The sequence below is a fragment of the Mastigoproctus giganteus genome, chromosome 6, assembly GCF_048544385.1.
Source record: "Mastigoproctus giganteus isolate SK-2022 chromosome 6, ASM4854438v1, whole genome shotgun sequence".
NCBI classification, from domain to species: domain Eukaryota; kingdom Metazoa; phylum Arthropoda; class Arachnida; order Uropygi; family Thelyphonidae; genus Mastigoproctus; species Mastigoproctus giganteus.
In genome coordinates, this window is record NC_143580.1 from 225,243,910 (window position 1) to 225,266,808 (window position 22,899).

General features: G+C 36.5%; 1 protein-coding gene across 1 annotated transcript in view; it reads left to right on the top strand.

The window, feature by feature from the left end:
- The window catches only part of LOC150085036 (nuclear RNA export factor 1-like), a 152,418-nt gene that overhangs the window by 57,567 nt on the left and 71,952 nt on the right, over positions 1 to 22,899 (top strand). Inside the window, exons 7-9 of the mRNA XM_090376440.1 lie at positions 5,310 to 5,414; positions 13,275 to 13,346; positions 20,746 to 20,815. Coding sequence (XP_090232566.1) covers positions 5,310 to 5,414; positions 13,275 to 13,346; positions 20,746 to 20,815 — 247 coding nt within the window. The remainder of the gene's footprint in view (positions 1 to 5,309; positions 5,415 to 13,274; positions 13,347 to 20,745; positions 20,816 to 22,899) is intronic.

Consider the following 22,899-nt stretch of genomic DNA (forward strand, 5'->3'; position numbering starts at 1 on the left):
AAGCCTTTTACGAGCCATGGCCTTATTTTCTTCCATGCACCATTTAAACAACTTTTAGTAATTTCCGCCCAGGCCTTATTATTATTTAAGATGGCGTGGTAAATATTGTAAGATTTACAAAAGTGTCTTAACGTAAAATTTATCTCACCGTCTACTGCAGACAATGTCTGAGCAAATGTTGTGCGTAAATAGTATGCTTTTAAATTTGAAATAACACCCTGATCCATAGTTTGGATGAGTGAAGTCACGTTTGGCGGTAGAAATATTACTCTCGCGTTCGAATTGAAATCATCCAGATACATAGGATGTCCAAGGATATATCTAATAGAAGCAAAATCTTGAAAGGAACGTAGTTGTCTTTACAGTATTTTTCAACCTCAGGAATGAAGCAGCATTTAAGCCAATCCTCAAAGGAGATATTGTTATCCATGCTCTCTGGTTCGATCGGAAAAGCACGGGTAGGGTGGCTTTATTGATGCCCTTAAATGCACAAGGATTTCCAGAATGGTACACAAGCAGTGGTTTTAATCTGTAATCTCCCGCTGCATTAGCCCCAAGCAAGAGCGTAGCCCTATCTTTTGAAGCCTTGAAACCTGACATTGTATTTTCCTCTTTGGCAGTGGACGTTCCATTCAGAATTTTTTTCTAATACAGAGCAGTCTCCTTAATATTAAAAATTTGCTGCGTTGAATAGCCGCCTTCATCAATAATTTTTTCCAACACATCACAAAATTTCTCTGCTGCTGCAGAATCGGCACTGCAACTTCACTACATTCTTTATCGTTGTGGAAACCAGCGTGATGCTTGAACCTATTAAACCAACCATTGCTTGCCATGAACTTGGGTTGGGGTTCGCCGTACTTATCCTTAATATCTTTATAAATACTGTTGCTTTTGCTTGAATGATCATTAAACTCAGGGGCACTCGCTTCTGAATCTGATTTTCCATCCATATTATTAACAGCCGTTCCATCTTCGATATAGCACCTGAACGCTGTTTTGTGATCACTGTTGATCTTAAGTGCGTTGATCCTTTGACATGTTCTTTTATATGCATACTGTCCTTTAAAATAGTATTCACTATTGAAGTAGCGAGACCTAATTCCCTTGCAATGGATGACAAACTTTGTCCTGCTTCGTACTTCTTAATTAATCATCTTCATTTCTAAATCAATTTTGTTTCGTTTCCTGGCACTACCACCACTTGCACTTTTCGCTGGTCGTTTTCCCTTCGTCATTGTAATACGTAAATAGGAATGCAGAGAAGTTTCTGAAAATTTGTTTTTATATGATTGAAGATTTCAGTGAAGGGGAACACATTTCACCATAATAGCGTAAAAACCCACAGAATTCCAGTTATTGGTATTATTGCAAATGCAATAAGATTGAGTTTACTACCCGTTTATATTTAGATGCACTAACTGAAAAGCCCAATAAACCGGAAAGTGCAAATTGTTTTATGATCATGACCTCTAGAAACGTTCTTTAGAAAAATATCACAAATGCGTTAAAAATCAATTCTTATATAGTATGAATCAGAGCTGTTATACTCAATACGTTCTACGTTGATAATAATATTTGTAAAATAATAAGAGGAGTCTACCTCAATATGGTACGTAGAACACTTCCGTATGATACCCTCCAGAAATTAAAATGGAAAAAACTAAAAAGGCGACAACTTACTGGTACATTAGAGTAAAATATAAATAATTAAATAATTAAAAACCAATTTAACACAATTTAAATCAAATTAATGCAATTAAAAGAATCTAATGAAAATATTCAAAACGATTTTACTTCCTGAAGTTTTTGTAAGTTTGCACTGGCCGGCAAAAACTTACATAAAGAATTTTCATTCCTGTGATCACGACATACGGTCGAAAAGCATTGTCAGTTTCAGAAAGGAAAACCGTTTTGAATATTTTCGTTAGATTCTTTTAATTGCGTTAATTTGATTTTTAATTGTTTTAAATTGATTTGAATTGTGTTAAATTGGTTTTTAATTATTTAATTATTTATATTTTACTCTAATGTACCGGTAAGTTGTCGGTTTTTTTGTTTTTTCCGTTTTAATTTCTGGAGGGTATCATACGGAAGTGTTCTATGTACCGTATTGAGGTAGACTCCTTATTATTTTACAAAAAATCAATTCTTATAATGGGAACATATGATAATGATGAAAGGGTAGTGAAATTTTCAACTTCCAAGGAATTGGAACGAATTACAAAAAAAAAAAAAAAAAAAAGTGTTGTTGGGTTCACATTACAATATTTTCACGATACCTCCATTTATTCCAGTGGGATGCAAAATACGTTTCCACGATTTTTGTAAATTTGCACCGGCCGGCAAAAACTTACGTAAAGTCGAATTTCCGTAAGTAGAGTATTACGTAAATCGGGAGATCCTGTAATATCCTTGATGGCCTTTTGAAATTTCTTATAGCTTCTGTCTCACGTTCTGAATAAATTCTTCAGTAATTGCAAATCTGTAATCTTTCAAAGGGACTTTAAGTTTGGAAAACAAGTCATAAGGAGCTATATCCAGTTAAGGTGGATGAGAGACCACAGTGTTAGGAGTGCTGCACAAGTTCTTGAATGCTCCACATAGGGGTGGGTTGTCATGATGTAAGCACCGATTCCTTGAAGCCCACTTTGAGCTGTTTTCTCCAAACAGTATCATGCAGTTGCTGTAGAACAATTTCGTAATATCCTTGATTCAGTTTTGAGTCAATGTGGGACAAATTTGTAATGTCCAACTCTCATGAGTCAAAAAATAAGATAATCATGGTTCAATTTTGATTGAGTTTTTTTGGGCCTTGGAGAAAATGGGATCTTCCATTGAGTGAACTAGGCCTTTGTTTCCAGTCAAACCATACCCCCCCATGATTCTTCAAGTGTGAGCTGTGTTGCTGCTGGCTCACATGCTAGCAGCAAGTTGACAAAAGATCGTGACATGCAAGAACTCTCTACCATCTCTCATCATCAGTGAGGATGCAAGCACAAACTTGGCTGAAATGTGTTGCTTTCCCAAATCATGTTAAAAACAGTTGGCATGTCCTATAAGAAATATCGCTTCCATTAGGAACTTTGCATATAGTTAAACATCAACCACTCTTGATCAGATTGGATTATTGGTTTTTGAATTTAAAGAACTTTGCAAACCACTGAAAAGTCTTCAAGCAACATATAGCATATCTCCAAAAGCTGTTTTTAACATTTTGTTGGTTCCTGATGCACTTTTCACTAATTTTAAGTAAAATTTGATGCAAATTTACTGATAAGTAAAATTTCAGAAGAGGATTTTTCAAACTAATTCAGACTGACTGACTGCAGATAAATGGGTGATTCATGTGCTATTATATCTTTAGTAACTCATGGGTAATTTATGAGCTACTGTATTGTTAGTAACTCGTGGGTTGATTCACAAGTTACTGTATCGTTAGTAACTGGTGGGTTGATTCACAAGTTACTGTATCGTTAGTAACTGGTGGGTTGATTCACAAGTTACTGTATCGTTAGTAACTGGTGGGTTGATTCACAAGTTACTCTATCATTAGTAACTCGTGGGTTGATTCACAAGTTACTGTATCGTTAGTATTTCGTGGATGATTTATGTAAGGTAACTCATAGGTGATTTATGGTTGTCTTAATGGGTGATTTATGAGCTGCTATGTCAACGACAAGTTGCTTGAATGTATTGTGACAATTCAGAGCCTGCTATGATGCTGCAATTTTAAGATACAAAAACAGTCTACAAACCTTTTGATTATACATCCATATATATATATATATATATATATATATATATATATATATATATATATATATTTATAAGCTGTTGTAAAACTCATAATATTGTGTTTCTTCAAGAAATGTTTCACTTCATGAGTAGCTTTTCAAATACACTATTAAATTGAAGTAATGTTTGTGTGAACTGTTTAGAGTTTGTTTAAGCCAGCAGTTTCTCAAACTATGTTCCGCAGAACACTAGTATTCCATGAGATTTGAACAAGTGTTCTGCAAAAAATCGTAATTAATAATTTAAAATAATAATAAATAAATTTTGCATATTTGTAGCGTACACCACTTTTTTATCGTTATAATATTTAACATAATTTTTTTTTGGTTATTAATAAATTGGCATAGACTGCGGAACACTTTATTGTGGTGGGCTTTGAATAGAGAAATATGTGTAGAGGTAATGACACCTATGAAAAGGTAGCAATTTAGTGATCTAGTATGGCAAGTATGCCATTCGTATGCGATTTAGCCTGGAGTACATGGGTTGAAGGAGATGAGGAAGCGAACCGATATCATAACTAAACTCACTTCTTTGTTTAAATTTTTTTTGATAGTTATTAGTATTTCGAAATATTATTATTAAAATAAATGACCATGGATTTGTGGTTGAAAAAAGGAAGTTTAAAACGAGAAGCAAAGTACTTCCAGTAGTGCAACTGTGGTCGTTGAAAACGAACACAATATTGTCACACTTCAAAGTGAGGATGAAAATTGCAGTGTTTTGTTCCCCAGAAATCCGAAGTGAAAAAAAAACAGGAACCAACTAATAAAAGACCAAAACGAAAGTATAATGACAGTTATTTGAATTTTGGCTTTACATCCTGATGCACAGTGCACCATATGTAATAAAATATTAGCAACAGTTCTTCAGCTCTTGCGGCGCCTCCGTAGCCAGGTGGGAAGGAGCAGCAGTGCGTAGCACACGCTTCTTGATTAGACCGGGGTTCGAGCCCGTCACCACCAAATACGGAGGATGCGGAAAGGTCAAGGAATGACCACCGCATATCCTGGAGCAATATGGCCTTAGTTGCTAATGCTCCTAAAAACCAAACAACAACAACAACAATCTTCAGCTCTTGCTAAACTTGTGTTTCGTAAGTGTTCTGTGAATATGTTATGAGATGAAAAGTGTTCCGTGACTAAAAAAATTTGGGAAACACTGGTTTAAGTTATAATATTAATTATTATAAAATAATATAATATAGCCAGTGGTTTGACTGTACTAAGTCCCATTCTTATAGTGGCTCTGTGTTCTTTAAAAATGGCCAAAGTAAGTGTAAAACGCACTTATGTGAAATTGCACAATTCCAATTTTTTAAATATGTAGTAACTGCTCTTAATTGTAGATTATAACACTGTATTTTCTAGCCATTTTCATATCTTGATGGTTCTCAGATGCCATGCAGGCTGTCTTAATATTTAATAATAAGTTTGTGCATTTATAAATGTTCATAAAAATAACTGCAGGTTTAAATTTCATTTTGAATGTGTGCTAATGTTCCCTAATAGTTTCAGATATCTAATAATGAAGCCTTCTTCTTTGTTCGTGGCACTCATATTGCATCTTCTATAAGAGATGTTCATAAGAGAGCAACAACTCCAACTGGCTTTAAGGTATGGTAATTTATTTTTAACACTTTTCCATTTATATTTGAATGCATAGTTTTCTTTAATAATATTTATTAATTTTTTCATGGTGACTATATTGCGATATAGGTATACTTTTACATTCCCTTGGAAAAAAAAAAGTTAAAACATCTGTATTAGAAACTAAAAGTTTAATATATAACAAACCTTAATTTTTTATGACCATGTAGTAAGGTATGTAAGGCATGTTAAACTTCAAATTGTTGTCAGTTAGCAGTCTCATGTGACAGAAAACTATATGAAGTAATCGGCCTTTGTAACCTATAAAATGTTCCGTGTGTACTGTAGCATGACCACATAGGCTGGAGAATTTTCACTTAATGATTTTGACAAGAATACAGTCATTAACCCCCATCTATCAGTTGTTTTAAAACTTCTTGGTCTGCATTAACAGTGACACCTTGTGGAACAAATTCTAACATCACCCCCTCATTGAAAGATGCAATCAGCATTACCTGCACATGTGATTTTGAGCAGTTCACTTTATTGGCTTTGTTTGGTAACCATATTGTTTTCTATTGAGAGACTGAACCTCGGTCTTTTGGTCATATTCACACACCCGAGACTCATCATCTGTTATAATTTTTGTTAAAATCGAAGGGCCCAACACAGCTTGCTTAAAACTCAGATGGAATGGGGACTCGGTGCCATCTTTGATATTGAGTGAGAATTCATGGAACAAACTCGACACCCACGTGTCTCATGCCTAAATCCCATCAGATTGGTCAGAACTAAGCCAAGTAAAAGAGATGTCTCCCTGGTAATTTCTTGAATAGTCATTCATTGATCAGATTGAAATGATGGCACTAATTTCATTGATGTTTTGAATCATTTTGGGATGACTGCTTTCTTTGTCTTCAAGCAAAAAAATTTCTTCATGGAAACCTTTGAAAACCACTTGAAAACTGCTGTTTTCTTTATAGCATCATCCCTCTAAACTGGAACAAGCATTTTGTGTGTTTCGTGGCTGACTATCCAAGTTTACAACAAAATTTAATGTACAGTCAGTCCTCGTATAGCACGATTGCTGTGTTCCTAGAAACCCTCATGCAATGCAAAATCGTGCAATATAAACAACAGGCCCTATGGGAAAAGTAGGGTTAGGTGCCGAACACCCAAGATCGAACACACACTTGTAACTAAAACATTACCAAACACAATAAATAATTGTAATAAGATACGTAAGTATTTTATTACGACTATGACGTAATGAAATATTGCTAATGCTTTTGCTTCCATCGTAAGCAAACTTGTTTTTTGTTTGATTTTCTATACAAACAGATGACAGCCATTCCATTCCTTCCAACTCTTTGTGTCTTGATCTAATGGATTTTAATTACACTTTGGCCGACGGGGCTAGCCAGGTGGGTAAAGTGCCTGCCTGGCAAACCAAAGGTTGCGGGTTCAAATCCTGCCTTGGGCTTGGATCAGAGTAAAATGCAAAAAAACCTTTGGGAGGTGCATTATGACCACAGAAGCCGATGCACCAACAACTAACAAAAAAAAAAAAAAAAAAAAATTACACTTTGAGTTGTTCCTGCTATGAAAGTTTTTATTTTCTCTGCATTCTTTCTAATTCTCGTTGTTGCCTCATTTAGGCCTGTAGCACGTGCAATATCACATGGTCTTTCATTTTGCTCAAAGCGTTTCACAGTTTCATATTTTTTTCACTATCGACAGTGGTGGACTGGCCATAAGCCTTACTGGGGGAACCGGTGGGCCGGAGGCCGGTGTGATTTTGGCCATAAACCATAGTGAGGCCACTACAAATTTTCCCAGGTAAGAATTTTTGACCCAGTCCGCCTCTGTTTATCGATATTGCTTTTCTTTTTCTATCTGAATCTGTAGTGTCTTCACCAGGACACTTCCTTTTTCACACCTTTTAAGTATTTTACTCATTTTTAGGGAATAAAGCACAATTACAAAATGAGGAGGCATGCTTGATACACATAAACAAAGCTGCGCACGTGTAGCAACTGAATAAACAACACCGTAAAGGCAGAGATAACTATTAACACCTCACATTTTACTAAAGCACATTTCTGGGGGTTACTACCATAAAACAATAAAAACAATTTCCAGTTGTGTTTCTGCTAGTGGAATCTTATAAACTGGTAATAAACTCGATCTAATGGCATTTGCGATAATACCGATAGCTGGAATTGTGTGGGTTTTTACTTTATTATGGTGAAATGTGTTTCCCCTTCACTGATATAAAAAACATAAATACATTTTCAGAATCTTCTCTTCATTCCTATCGTGTTGCGTTCAGTTGTGGTGATTCTGCGTTCAACTGCCAATTCTTGACAACACAAAGGTGAATCGTGCATAAGTGAATTTGGTTCGTATTATATATGATATCGTTTCCCTTCCCCTATTTATAAATCGTGTATAATCGAATTCGTGTAGTGTAAACACGTGTTATACGAGGACTGGCTGTACATGCATTATTCAGATTTCGTCATTTTCAATATACACAACAATTTAGAAAAAAAAACCACATTCACTTAAAGCAGCTTTTCACTAGACTAGCATGGGAAAATAGGTTTAACTTTGTGTGCACATGCTCAAAAGATGGGGCAAGCCATCTTTTGAGATGAAGCAAAAGTGGAGCCCCACTTGTAATCTTTTAGCTACCGTTATGTGTTCAAGAATTATAAGATTTCTCAACAAACTTTTTTTTTTAAAACATTGTATGTTTTGTGAGTCATTGGGAAAGTTTTAGATCCAGTTCTGAATCCATAACCCCTTCCCATCTCCTTGTTCACTTATATAGAAACATTGCTATAAATTTGAAATGATAGCAATCTATATCAGAAATTCCAGGCTTATTTAGAATATTCTTTTAGATCTGTGTGCCAAATTTAATTTTGATGGGTTTGTCCATGCATTTTTTTGTCTGTTTGTTTGTCCAGTGTTCTCCTAAAATTTTGGTAATGTATAGGTTTTTGTCAACAAAAACATGGATATTATTGTATAGGAAGGTTTGTTTGCAGTAAAAAGGCTGTAAATTGCTGTGGCAAAAGACTGAAGGGAGGCATTTAAAATTTTTTGAAGCCAACTGGTGACTCATCCGGATAAACATTACACACCAAAATTTTTCACGTTAATTGTAGACGTTTTCAAAAAGGTCAAATATTACAATTTATAGTACTTAAGTTGAAGGTTTCTCACTATTGCTCCTCAAGTCCCCCCCTCTATTGTTAAATGAACAAATTTACCTGAAAATCCAGGAAATATACTTCTTATTGACCAGCCTTTTCATCCCCCCCCCAACCATATCATGATCAGAAAAATTTGAGGGTACCAGTTCACACTTAGGTATAAACCCATTGAAAAATTCTAAGGACTGGCACCAGACTGAACTCAATGTGATTAGAAAGGCTAATGACTGCCTTACATGCTCACTTTAACAAAGAATTACCTATTAAGAATGACTCCACACAAAATTTTAAGTCTGATTATATACAGAGATCTTCCATTAACATGATTAATTGGACTGTGATGAGTCTGTTGTTATCAGACTGACATTACCAAACTGACAACATATGCCGGTATGTTGTCAGTTTGGTAATGTCAGTTTGCATCCTTGTAAGATGAGTGAAAAACTAAAAGCAACTAATTAAGCCAACTCATACCATACAAACTTCTGCTGACACTGGGAGCCTGACCCCACCCCAGTGTGGGATTTGAATGACAGAAGACCACCTTATCACTGTTGTCCATTTACTTACCTCTTGACTCCCCCACCCATTTGTTCAGGACCCATTGATGGGTCTCCTACTTCTACTTTTGTCTTGGAGATGCCTCCTCCCATCCTCCCTCTTTTTACTCTTTTTCTGTACCCCACTTCTAACTATTATCTTCCCTGCTCCTTTCAACTTTTTTTTAAAAATTAACTAATTTTTTTTAATTTAACAAAATTTGTAGGCTTTCCTCCTACAAAAATAGGAAACCTTCAGTCTTGTTCCGGCAAACTGAGGGTGCAGTCCAAAAGAGTTCTTTTGATAGTAAAGGCCCGGCTCCACAAGCAATCTCCACATTGGTGATTGCTTTCCAAGCGATTACAGCCTCCCAGTAACTAAGTGGCCAGTCATACAACACTAACAACATAACCCACACATTATTACACACAAAACACCACACTGACTGGCTTTGCAGTGCTTATATCTTCATAAATGCACCATGTGGAGGTGAAGGTGACTTTAATGCCACATTGACAACGGCACACTATACATACTACTTAGTACCATACATGGGTGGTATATGTGTGGTCTGTGGGCAAGGAGGCCAAGTAGGTAGAAGATGTTTGTTGACATTAGGCTTGAATTTCCGTAGATTGTAATTTTCAAGAAATACATGTGAAAGAATGTTATTCTAGAGAACAGAAGTAGAAGGGATAAATGAGGAAGAGGAAAAGTTCTGAGTTTGGAGTCAGACAGTGATTGGCTGTTGAATGGTTGTAGTTTCAGTAACATATTTTTTTTGATTATAAGTCTTGAAGTCAACAAAGTTGTGTGAATGAAGAAAGATGGACAAAATCAATCACTGTGCAGTCATCCAATATTTGTTTGTTTGTTTGTTTGTTATTTGGTTTTTAGGAGCATTAGCAACTAAGGCCATATTGCTCCGGGATATGCAGTGGTCATTCCTTGACCTTTCCGCATCCTCAGTATTTAGTGGTGACGGGCTCGAATCCCGGTCTAATCAAGAAGCGTGTGCTATGCACTGCTGCTCCTTCCCACTTGGCTACGGAGGCAAGTGGGAAGGAGCAGCATTTCTTCCGTCCAATATTTGTGGGAAAGGGAATAATGCCTAAAGCAATTCATTAGGATATGATTACAACATTGAAGAGTGATATCCCTTCCTATTACATGGTTAAGAAGTGAGCAGCAGAATTTAAACAAGGGTGGGCGAGCGAGCCTGGAAAATGACCCACACTGTGGAATACCTGCAATGTCCATCACTCCAGATGTGGTGTTGTGTGATTGACAAGTGACAGTTCAGTATGTTGCCAGCAATCTTGGGCATCTCACCTGCATGTGTATACCACAAATAATAGAATGGATCCCAAAGTTGTTGACAGATCAAAAACACAAGGGTTGTTAAGTGAAGTGAACATTTTCCAAAAGGGCCAGCAAATTTCCTTGGAAGGTTTGGGATTATGGATGAGATGTGTGTCCATCACCTCCAGCCAGAGATAAAGGAGTAATCCAAACAGTGGAAACATGGATCTTCTTCCCCCCCCCCTCCTCCAGAGAAAGCAAAGTTGATTCCCTCTGCTGGCAAGGTGATGGCATCAGTAGTTTTTTGGGATACTGATGGAATGTTTCTAGTGGATTACCTTCAGAAAGGCCAGACAGCCAAAGGAGCATGTTGCGCAGACCATGTGGTGTTGTCATTGCCATGTCTGCATTGCATGGTGTGGCTTTGAAATCTTGGATCATCTTCTGTGTTCACCTAGTGCCATTGGACTTTCACTCATTTGCTCATTTGAAAAAATGCCTGGCTAGCATCCATTTTCCCACTGATGGTAATGTCATTGCTGCAATGGATACATTCCTAGAAGCCCATAGAAAACTTTCTTTGCATCTGGAACAAATGTATTGCAGCATAGCTGGCAAAAGTGTATTGACTCCAAAGGTGTCTATGTTGAAAAGTAACATGCTACCAGACCCCTCAAATAAACTCTATATACTCAGGTAATAAATTTTTCAAATGTCCCTTCTACAGAAAAGGTATGCAGCAGAAACTGATTGTCTGTGAAAGAGAAAGTGTAGAGCCTTTGTAAGAGATAGGTCATTAATTAATCTCAGTGCCTTCTTGAATGGAGTCTAGAAGCTTGAGGGGTTTTGGGGACACCACCTTAGATGTGGGAAAAATATTCCATGGTAGGGTGGATTTGAGATTCACACAAAGTGAGTAGTTGTTTGGAAGAGAAGTAGTGGCAAAAGTGAAAAAGAATGTCTTGTTTTTTGATGCAGAGAAAGCGTATTTGTGATGTACTTATGCCATGAGAGATCAGAAGCTATGGCAATATCTAATAGAGATATGCAAAGTCTAGTTTCATTTAAGATGAGTTCAGGAGCAGTAGACTTTTTGTGCGAGAATAAGACAGGACTAAGTTATAGAAGGCTCGAAGTTAACTGAGTTTTCTTTGCCTCATAGAGAATTACCTGGAGAACAGTATTTAAGGAAATGGTGGTGCACATTTGGGAAGGTGTGCCGTGCTAGATTTTTCAAACTGGAAGATGGAATGTAGTGTGTGTAGTCATCAGCAAAACTGTGGATAGGATTTCCAGTCAGTGGAAGAAGGTCAGTAATATATGAGAGGAAAAGAGTGGGAGAAAGAATTTAACTTTTGGAAAGACCATCATCAGTGGACAAGTTAGAAGACGCTGTCTATTGTCACTGGCAAAGCATTCAGAATGTTATAAGTTTTCGAGATAGTTTAAGAGTTGGTGGATTCTCCATTACTTTGGAAAGAGTATTGGTAGGTGCAATAGGACAGTGAATGAAAGGGAGGAATTTGTCATCAGTTTTTAGGAATTAGGCTGGATGTGAATAGATTCAAAGCAGAAGGAAAAACCAGTGGAATAAGAAAGTGTAAAAAGGTGATAATGAACAGGAGTTAGTTCAGGAGCACAGGTTTGGAGAACAAGTGGAAAAAATGCCATCAGGATGTGGAGCTAACAATTTGCTGCCAGTTGCCTTGGCAAGAGACCAGAAGGCATAACTGCAAACTGGGACAAACTGCAAGTTTTTTATACTCTTACCATATTCGACATTGAGCATGGACTGGTTAATATTTAGTTTACAGTTGTTGTGAGTTTTAGTGTAGGCAGAAAACGAAGTTGGAGATTTGGATACATGCCAATTGCAATATTCTGTATTCATTCTTGTCTTGAATAGCCATAGTACATTTATTGGAAAACCATGGTTTTGATAAAGGATGTGGATTTTGAGTTGGAATGAGGAATAAAGGATTTCAACCCTATGAGAATAATTTCGCTGACATGATCTTAGCAAACATTGAGATCAGAAGAGTTAAAACAGTAATCCAACCAAGGAAAATAAAAATCACATTCAGATTGTACATGGGATAGGCTCCATTGTAGAAGTGACCATCACCAAGTTTTGGTCTGAGGTGCCTAAAGGACCAGACATTGTCCATGTGGAGGGTAGGTGGCAAGCAAAAAAAAAAAAAAAAAAAAAAAAGAGCCCTTAGCATTTCATGTATACCGCACGTCACTCCAGTATTATATTTTTTTGAATTTGAAGTGTGGTCAACATTTATAAATTGTTATTTTTTTTACAGGTTTCTAGTTTTATATTTTATATTAAAGCAACTTCCAGAATGGTGTTCCAGCAGAAATAAAGCACTACTAGGAGTACGTATTTCCTTGGCACTGTACACAAGTCCTGCTTCATGACTGCTTATCATTTGAACTTCATGTGGTGAAGTTTAGATAAGCACTTTTTGAGTACAGTATAGGAGTTTTAACCCCTGATGTAGTGTATTATTTGATAACTTAATGCACTTGAAATATAATGCAATGCATACACTACCTAGTTTGGTTTGTTCCGAAGAATTAATTATTCACATTTATTATAGATGCAAGCAGTCTTATTAATAATAGCAGTTTTTACATAGTGATATGAATTTCATAACAGGGTTTATATAAATTTCTCTTATTAAATAAACAGCACATATTTTTTTTTATATATATAGAATTACTACCTGTTTTGGGATTTTTCTCTGAATAATAATATCTAAAATTATAATGAATTCTGTTATGGAAATTATATGTGATCCAACTTTTACAGATGGCTGTTTTTTCTGGAAAAAGTGCTCCTCCTGCTCCAAATTTCGATTCTGAAACTACAGAAAAAGTTAAGGTAATAATATAGAATATTTTGTTCTTTAATTTAAATATTTAAATACTTGTACATTATTAGTCCTAAATAGTCTAATGTTTTTTTTTTTTTTTTTTTTCCCTATATTTTTATTTGACCTTGAGTTATTTTATTTTCTGCGAGTATATTTTTGGATTAGATTAAATTATCTGCTATGATAAGTTTTGAATTGTTTGTTTGTGAAGTGAACCACCGACTAATCTCATCTGCTTTGCAAGATGGAATGCTTTGCTTATCCCTTGCAGTGTGTGTAATAAATTGTCTGGGTTATAGAAATATATATCAGTACTTCCAGAAATTCAAGTCCAGTGTGAGCAAGTGTCTGGTCAAAGGTCGAGAAGCACTAGCGTACAATGGTTTAAATACCTGAAATAAAAGCACTTCATGTAAAGTTTAGAATCTATTAGTGATAGAAGCTAACAATCATCTATTTTGTGGATATTTTCTCCTCCATTTCTTTAGTCATTGATTTTGCTGTTACACTGTCACAATCACTGGAGAAGTAGATGAGAAAACATCTGCAGCATTGTTAGTTTCTCTAAGTAATTTTTGCAAGTAATTACAGTATTCAGAAAGGCTGTCTTCAGTTTTTTCAAAAATACCTTCACAAACTTGGAGTCTTCTCATTCTTTGATCTTCATTAAAAAATATTTGCCACCTTCTTGGCACAAGCTTTTATCATGCCCAAATTTTCAGTTAAAATTTATCTAACTATTTCTTTGTCCTTATTGAGTTCCAATGCAACTATCCTAATGCTTAAATGATGACTAGTTTTTATCAATGTCCTTACCCGCTCTACCAAATGGCCTGGTCGTTCATTGTCTTTCACATTCTCTCTTCCTTCTAAAAATCTTGTATGCCATTTAAACACACAAGCTCTTGACATATTATCTTCCCTATAAATGTGATGTGACAACTCAGAACTTTCAGTTGATATTTTCTTTAGTTGTGTTAAAAATTTGAGGTTAATTCATTGTTTGATTCTTTTGTCTGTCATTTTTCTGGCAAACTGCAAAAACAAAAGTTAATGAAACCCGTCTCACTGCAAAGCGAATGAGTATCTTGGAATGTGACTAGGGAAAGGTTCAGAGTCAACTGCTGTGGCTTTTTCGCAGCTGGTAGTGGCTTTGCACACAGTTTTGTTATTTAATAGCCATTCCTTGTATGTTTGTTCATCAGCTTTTTTCATGTTTGCATGTGTTTTGATGGGTTATGTCACATATCTATGTTTGGCTTTCTTTTAATAAATATTTATCTTTCATGTTTTGTAATTTTAATGTTTGTTTTTGTAAGTGGCCTTAATTAGTTTACATATTTATACTACTATATACAGGGTATATACTAAAGGGTATATGCAATATACTAAAGCTGCTTCAGAATTACCCTGTATATGGTAGTCAAGTAAAAAAAAAATACTTGACTACTATATACAGGATAATTCTGAAGCAGCTTTAGTATATTGCAAGCCTATAACTCCAGCTGTTTTTGAGCTTAGTAACACATACTAAGCACTGAATGAAAACAGTAGTCTTGAAGTTTTTATTGGTTACTATAACACCACTGTACGATTACCATTAGTTATTTCTTATGTCTTACCCCACCTATTGTAGCATCTGAGGAATGGGATCAGTGGTGAATCTAAACTTGTTCTTCAATTCATGTAAATTTGCAGTGATGGTGGCTATTAATTCTGATCCTTAAACCTTTTTTGAGTAGAATGCATGTAGGCTTGTAATCAGTTTGTGCTACTGACCATTCTCTGTTATGGTTTTTTTTTTTTTACATGTCATTTTTTCGATGGAACTTTTATTGGTTCTACTCAAAATTGGGGGGTGGGGAGCATGAACATAAAGTATAAACAGGAAAATATTAGTCTATTCCAATTTATAAAGTGGTTAAGGGTATGAAATTTAAAAATACATGCATGCACACATACTTCTGTGTATATATTATCTATATGGATATTTAAAAATTATGAGTATAATTCATATGTAAACACACAGACATGTATGCTTGCACATATATATTAGCTATTAGTTGCTGTCATTTTCAATTTTATTTCAAGTTTCCCACTTTGTTAAGCATGCAAATTTAAAAATTGTACATTCAGACATATTTCTCTTTATATATTATGCAATGAAATAATAATGAAAATACACAGATGCACACATTTTTTTAACCCTCCAGCATTGGCACTACACTATGAGGTGTAACATGAAAATAACAAGCTTGAGTTAATTGTATATTAATTTTTGATTAAAGTTAAAATTCCAGGGTTTTTCTTTACCATCCTAAATATAACAGATTTTTGCTTAGTATGGTTTTGGATATTTATTAATCAAAATGATTAATAAAAATCTGAGGAGTAAAAAGTAGAACTATAACGAGTTAAAAGTCAATTAATAAAAATCCTACAAGTTAAAAGTAGAACAAGCATAATGTTTGCCAGTAGTTGGTTTCATCAATCTTTTAAAATTAGACAGGCTATTCACAAGTTGTGAAACCCGATTCTTACTTCAAATTTCATTGTAGGTATATTTCAAATAATCTTAAAATGCATATAAAACTCTTATGTCATTGGTACTTCAGAATAGTGACTTTGAAATGCATCACATTTCAAATAATGCTATATTAAACAAGGATATACTGTAGTTAATGTTATGACTACTTCAAAAATAAATAAATTATCTTGTTCATAGTCTTGTTCATAACATTTTCCTGCTGATGATCCTGCTCAGATAGCTGACAATCTGAATGAGTATTTTACATTTACATTCACACTTGAGGAGTTATTAAGGGAGGAGAATGCCAGAAGTTTATCAATCTGTAACAGGGTGCTTAATGATTTTGTAATAACTGAGATCGAAGTGGAGGAGAAATTGTTCAATTTAAACATAAGAAAGGAACCTGGGGGTGGAGGGATCTATCCAGTTATGTTAAAGGAGGTGGTAAAGGAAGTAAGCAAACCCTTAGCCATAATTATGAGAACTTCCTTCGGCTCAGGGCAGGTCCCCATGGACTGGAGATGTGCAAATGTGGCCCCAATTCACAAAGGAGGATCAAAAGGGGTGACACTGGTAATTATAGACCTGTTAGCTTAACTTGTTTTCCCTTGGAAAATAATGGAATCACTGGTTGAAGAAGCATTGCAGGATCATCCAGACAAGACTGCAATAATAATTCAGACACAGCATGGTTTTGTTAATGGAAAGTCTTGTCTGACAAATTTGATTGGATACTGTGATGTGGTTACAAAGGAACTGGATGCAAAAAATAATTTTGATATCATACAAAGTATACTTGGATTTCAGGAAAGCTTTTGACAGTTGTGAATGGAAGACTACAGTACAAATTGGAGCCGTTGTTGTTATTTGGTTTTTAGGAGCATTAGCAACTAAGGCCATATTGCTCCGGGGATATGCAGTGATCATTCCTTGACCTTTCTGCATCCTCCGTATTTGGTGGTCATGGGTTCGAACCCAATCCCGGTCTAATCAAGAAGCGTGTGCTACACACTGCTGCTCCTGGCTACGGAGACACCACAAATTGGACCAGTATAGTATTAAGGGCAAGTTGTTACAATGGATAAAAGGATGGTTGAGTGGGAGAAGACAGAGAATAGTAATCAGTGGATGCTGTTCTTTGTGGACTAGTGTTATTAGTGGAGTCCCCCAGGGTTTGGTGTTGGGCCTACTGTTGTTTTGCATATTTATATCAATGAAATTGATAAAGGTGTATCAGGCTTAATGTTGAAGTTTGCAGATGATACAAAGGTTGATGGGGTTATTAGTGGCAGTGTGCTACTTATTCCAACAGGATCTAGAAAAGTTGGTCAGAGAAGTGGCAACTGAAGTTTAACATTGACAAATGGGAGGCGCCTCCGTAGCCAGGTGGGAAGGAACAGCAGTGCATAGCACATGCTTCTTGATTAGACCGGGGTTCGAGTCTGTCACCACCAAATATGGAGGATGCGGAAAGGTCAGGGAATGACCACCGCATATTCCCGGAGCAATATGGCCTTAGTTGCTAATGCTCCAAATAACTAACTAATTGTATTTGGACATTGACAAATGCAAAGTACTGCATATGGGTAGAAGTAACCCCAGAGAAACGTACCAACTGTGTGGTACTACACTTAGGGTGGTAGAAAATGAAAAAGACCTGGGAGTAATTGTGCAGTCAGATATGAAATTTTCAGAGCAGGTAATGAGGTTTTGTCAATGATATACAGGAATTTTGCTGGTAGGGAAAAGGAGGTGATTATCCCTTTGTATAAAGCACTGGTCAGGTCACATCTTGAGTACTGCATACAGGTCTGGAGACCCCATTTTAGGAAGGATGTGAGTTGCTTGAGTGAGTGCAGAGAAGGGCAACAAGATTGGTGAGGGGAACGAAGGGGTGGTCTTACCAAGAAAGGCTTAAGTTCTGCAAATTGTAGCATCTGGAGACTAGGCACCTGCAAGGTGATCTGATTGAAGTGTATAAGGCCTTGAATGTGTTGAGCAGGCTCAATGATGGGATTCTTCCTCTTGCTCAGATTACAATCCTGAGGGTGCATAAATTCAAATTGAGAAAAGACAGTCATAGAATAGATCTGTGGAAATTTGCCTTTAGCCAGTGGGTGATTGCTGGAACAAACTTCCATCTGTCGTGAAAGTCAATAGCTTAAATAAAGTCAAGGAAGAACTGGACGAATGTTTAGAAGGAATGGATGTATGAAATTTTTTTTTTTTTTTCTTTTTTTTCCTTTTTTTTTTTTTTTTCCCCACTGATGCTACATAAGCTTGCTTTCTTGCATCACATGCCTCTATTACTACATAGTTGATTTCTTGGAAAACTTAAAAAATTGTTGAATTGGTAACTGTAATGTTATTTTTGACTTTTTTATTTAATTAACTTAAACAATAACAATCTAATAAAGTACACAAACAGAAAATACTCTCTAACAATAGTGAAAATTTGCTTTGTTAGTAAAATATGAGAAACCTGATACCCACTTAGTTTTGTTTTCTTTGCCACAAGCAGTCTGTGTTCTCTTGTCGAATCTTCCATCTGTCGTGAAAGTCAATAGCTTAAATAAAGTCAAGGAAGAACTGGACGAATGTTTAGAAGGAATGGATGTATGAAATGTTTTTTTTTTCCTTTTTTTTTTTTTTCCCCCACTGATGCTACATAAGCTTGTTTTCTTGCATCACATGCCTCTATTACTACATAGTTGATTTCTTGGAAAACTTAAAAAATTGTTGAATTGGTAACTGTAATGTTATTTTTGACTTTTTTATTTAATTAACTTAAACAATAACAATCTAATAAAGTACACAAACAGAAAATACTCTCTAACAATAGTGAAAATTTGCTTTGTTAGTAAAATATGAGAAACCTGATACCCACTTAGTTTTGTTTTCTTTGCCACAAGCAGTCTGTGTTCTCTTGCCAATGATTTGTTGTACTGTGAGAAATATAACAAAGCTAGTTCATTGCAATGAATGAGTGACAGCAAGCATATGTTTTAATTACACTAACACATTTGGGCCTTGTTCATCATGCAGAAAGTGATTTTTGTTGGTGCAGTGAATGCCTCCAGCTTCCTTGCAGTGTTTTTTTTTTTTTTTTTAAGAGCATTAGCAACTAAGGCCATATTGCTCCGGGAATATGCGGTGGTCATTCCCTGACCTTTCTGCATCCTCCGTATTTGGTGGTGACAGGCTCGAACCCCGGTCTAATCAAGAAGCATGTGCTACGCACTGCTGCTCCTTCCCACCTGGCTACGGAGGTGCCTTGCAATGTTGTGATCAATACTAATACTAGATGTGCCAAAAGTACGAGTCTGGCTGGTTTTATGTATGTACGAGGGGTTTCCGAAAAGTAAGGTAACACATTTTTTTTCTTAATAATGGTGAAAGGGAATGAGATGAAATGTGGTGGACAGATAGATCCATTAATAACGTTCAAAAAGACTGCCAGTGCAGTGTTGCAGTACTGTCGCCTCACAGCAGATTCCAGTTGCAAAATGGCAGCTACTGTGCAAGTGTAGTCCAAAACAGGTGTTTGTGAAGTTATTCGCTTTTTGCTAGAAAAAGGATCTTCACCCCGTAACATTCACTGTGAACTGGTTGCTGTGTATGGCAAAAAGGTAATGACAAAGCAGCAGGTGTGTTTTTGGTGCAATGAATTTAAAGCGCGCTATGTTGACATTGAAGATCGACATCAAGCAAGACAGAAAACAGTATTTCATGCATTAAAGGCATTGTTCTTAAAAACAGGCGAGTGAAACTGCATGAAATTGCACAAATAGTGTGAACATGAGTAAATCGACTGTTCACGATGTCCTTGGATTTCGAAAGGTGTGCTGCTGCTGGGTTCCTCGACAATTGCCAGAGGAGGACAAAGCAAAATGCATGGGAATGTGTGTGGAGAACCTGTTGCGATACAGCGACAAAGGAGAGGATTTTGTCACTCGCAAAGTCACAGCACATTAAATGTGGGTTCATCACTTTACCCCGGAGAGCAAACAAGACTCCATGACCTGGAAACATCCACAATCTTCTGTGCGCAATGTTGGAAAAACTGAAAGCCAACATTCGACGCAAATGACCAGGACTCCTGACAAGCGGCATTATTTTGTTGCACGACAATGCAACTCCACACACTGCCCACACCACTCGTGAGTGGTTGTGCCTCAATCATCGGGAAACTGTCACATCCCCCCCACTACAGCCCCAGACTTATTGCCTTCAGACTTCCATTTGTTTGGCCCTCTGAAAAAACACCTTTCAGGAAAGCATTTCACCATGGATGTGGAAGTTCATCAGGTGGTGTGATGTTGGTTACTGCGTGTGGGCATGGACTTCTTCAGTACTGGTATTGATAAACTGATCCATCATTGGGAAAAGTGCATCAATAAAACTGGAGATTTTGTGGAGAAGTAGTGCATGTTTACTTATTTCCTGGTGTGTAATTTTAACTTCGTATCATTAAACATCATCGAAAGAAAAAATGTGTTACTGTACTTTTTGGAAACCCCTCGTATATATATGACCATGTTTTTCCAATTCTAACACACAGTAATCTAGATTGAAGATAAAAACAATACTGGAGGAACCATTGCTGTCCTTCGGTGCTAAATTTTTTTTTTTTTTAGGTTAAATCTGAGTACTAAGTAGTCTGAAGTCCAATTTTAAAATTGGCAGGATTCCACAATAGGAAAAACTTGGTTCACCCATTTATCTATTATATGGTCATAATTTATAGATATATCCAAAGTTTACATTAACTCCTTTTGAATTAAATTTTTCATGTTTAGCTATTTTTTATTCTCATTTTATTTATTGTATTATGAATAGATGTACGTTAATATTATTTTATTTTTTATCTTTAATAGCTTTGTATGAGCAAACGTTATTCTGTCCTGAATGCCCATCTTGATCTCAGTAAATTCCACGATGAACCAGGTTTGTCTGTCCTTTATTAAGAATTTAATATATAAAACAAAAAAAACAAAAAAAAAAAAACCTATTTGTAAAAAATTTTAGTCTGAGTTTCAATAATGTCATAAAAATCTTTTTAATACTAAACTTCTACTCAGTTTATTGACATTAATTAGGTAAGGAAATATGTTATTATTGTTTTTGTTCAGCTATCTTTGTTCTAATATAGTTGCTAAAGTAATATTTAGCTGACCTAGGTAACCAGTGAGTTTATTTAGCTTAACAAATAGTTTCATCATTATTCTGGTTATTTATTTTATCCTTCTCTGTATAATGTTTCAAAACCATCTGTGAAAAAAGCTTGGCAATTTGGATGCTGTGTTGAAGTTGTCACAGACATTCTCTCAGATATGCTAGACAAGCTGTACTTGCTACCTGGGAGTCTAAAACGCTGATGGAACTGATATTCAGGAACTGATATTGGGCCCACTTGACACTCAAGTCAAGTGGGCCCAATTTCGGCAAAGTCCGGATGGTCTGTGGCAGCCAAATCCTCTGCTTGCACCTTCACGATGGTGGGACTGTTAGTAATCCTGGGTATAACCTCCATGCACAAGTACATGGTGGGTGACCACCCAGGTGTGAACCAACGTAAACAGGGGTCGAGGTGTGGTGCCCACACCACATGGAGGAATGCCGCCCCCTCTGCATTACCAGGCAGTACTAGGTGGTAGATGACTCTCATCAACTGGTGCAATACCACCACTTTGCTTATTGGATTCTTGAAGTGGTGGAACCCATGTTTAATCTCCAGAGCTAAGTTCCGGTCAACCCTTCCCCATCTCTTCTATCATGCAGTATGAATGATGACTTTTGAGGTTATGATAGACATCATGGCGAGATCCAATCTTCCTTACATTTCGAGGGTACAGCTCTAAAACAGTGTTCGCAGGCCGGCCGCTAGTTAGTACACCGGACTGAACCTATTGGTAACTCTTTAGGAGGCTTCCAGATCAGTTAGCATATAATCTTGCTACCTCTACTCTACCTGATAGGGCGCCTCCGTAGCCAGGTGGGCAGGAGCAGCAGTGCGTAGCACACGCTTCTTGATTAGACCGGGGTTCGAGCCCGTCACCACCAAATACGGAGGATGCGGAAAGGTCAGGGAATGACCACCGCATATCCCGGAGCAATATGGCCTTAGTTGCTAATGCTCCTAAAAACCAAAAAAATAAAAAAATAAAAAATAATCTACCTGATAGTGACTAGAGGGAGTCCTAGTAGTGTGTATTGAGGGGAAGGGCATTGTTGAGGCCACGTTATGTCAAGGATCTGAGTATATTCTTACCATATTCTTACCATATTCTTACGCCATATCCAAAAATTTCATTACTTCATACAGCATTTCCCCCACCACACTTTTTCTTACTATTGAATACACCATGAATTGTCAAACTAATAGAGTAAGCTTATTATAAAAAAAATACTTCACGAGGAGGGTTCCAAGTTGGATGAATAGTGAAGTTGCCACATTACTTACCACATTAAAAGGTGGCATGGAAAGGTTACAGAGCAATAAAAAGTACTGAAGCCTATAACAGCTACAAGATGATCTGTAATAGAGCCACAGAAAAGGTTCGACAGGCAAAGGCAGTTTATGAGAAATCACTAGCAAACAGAGCAAGGGGGGGGGGGGATAAGGAATTCTTCACATATATAAATGCCAAGAAGAGCAGGACAAACCAGATCGGACCTTTACGTAAGGGAAAGGGGATAGTATTAAATACACCAGTTGCCGTTAGTGATAAACTTAACAGTTATTTTGCATCGATATTTACAAATGAAAAACCTTTTGTGGCAATGGGAAATTGTGGGAGCGAAGTTGAAAAATATGTAATTAATGATATTGAAATTTCACAAGATTATTTAATGAAAAACCTTCGAGCCTACAGGCCAGTAAGGCTCCTGGAGTTGATGGAATATACCCTATAATCTTAAGGGAGGTGGCAAGTGAGTGCATTGAACCATTGAGGCTAATTATGCGAGCATCACTAGACTCTGGGGAGATTCCCTTGGATTGGAAAAGTGCCAATGTATCTCCCATACAT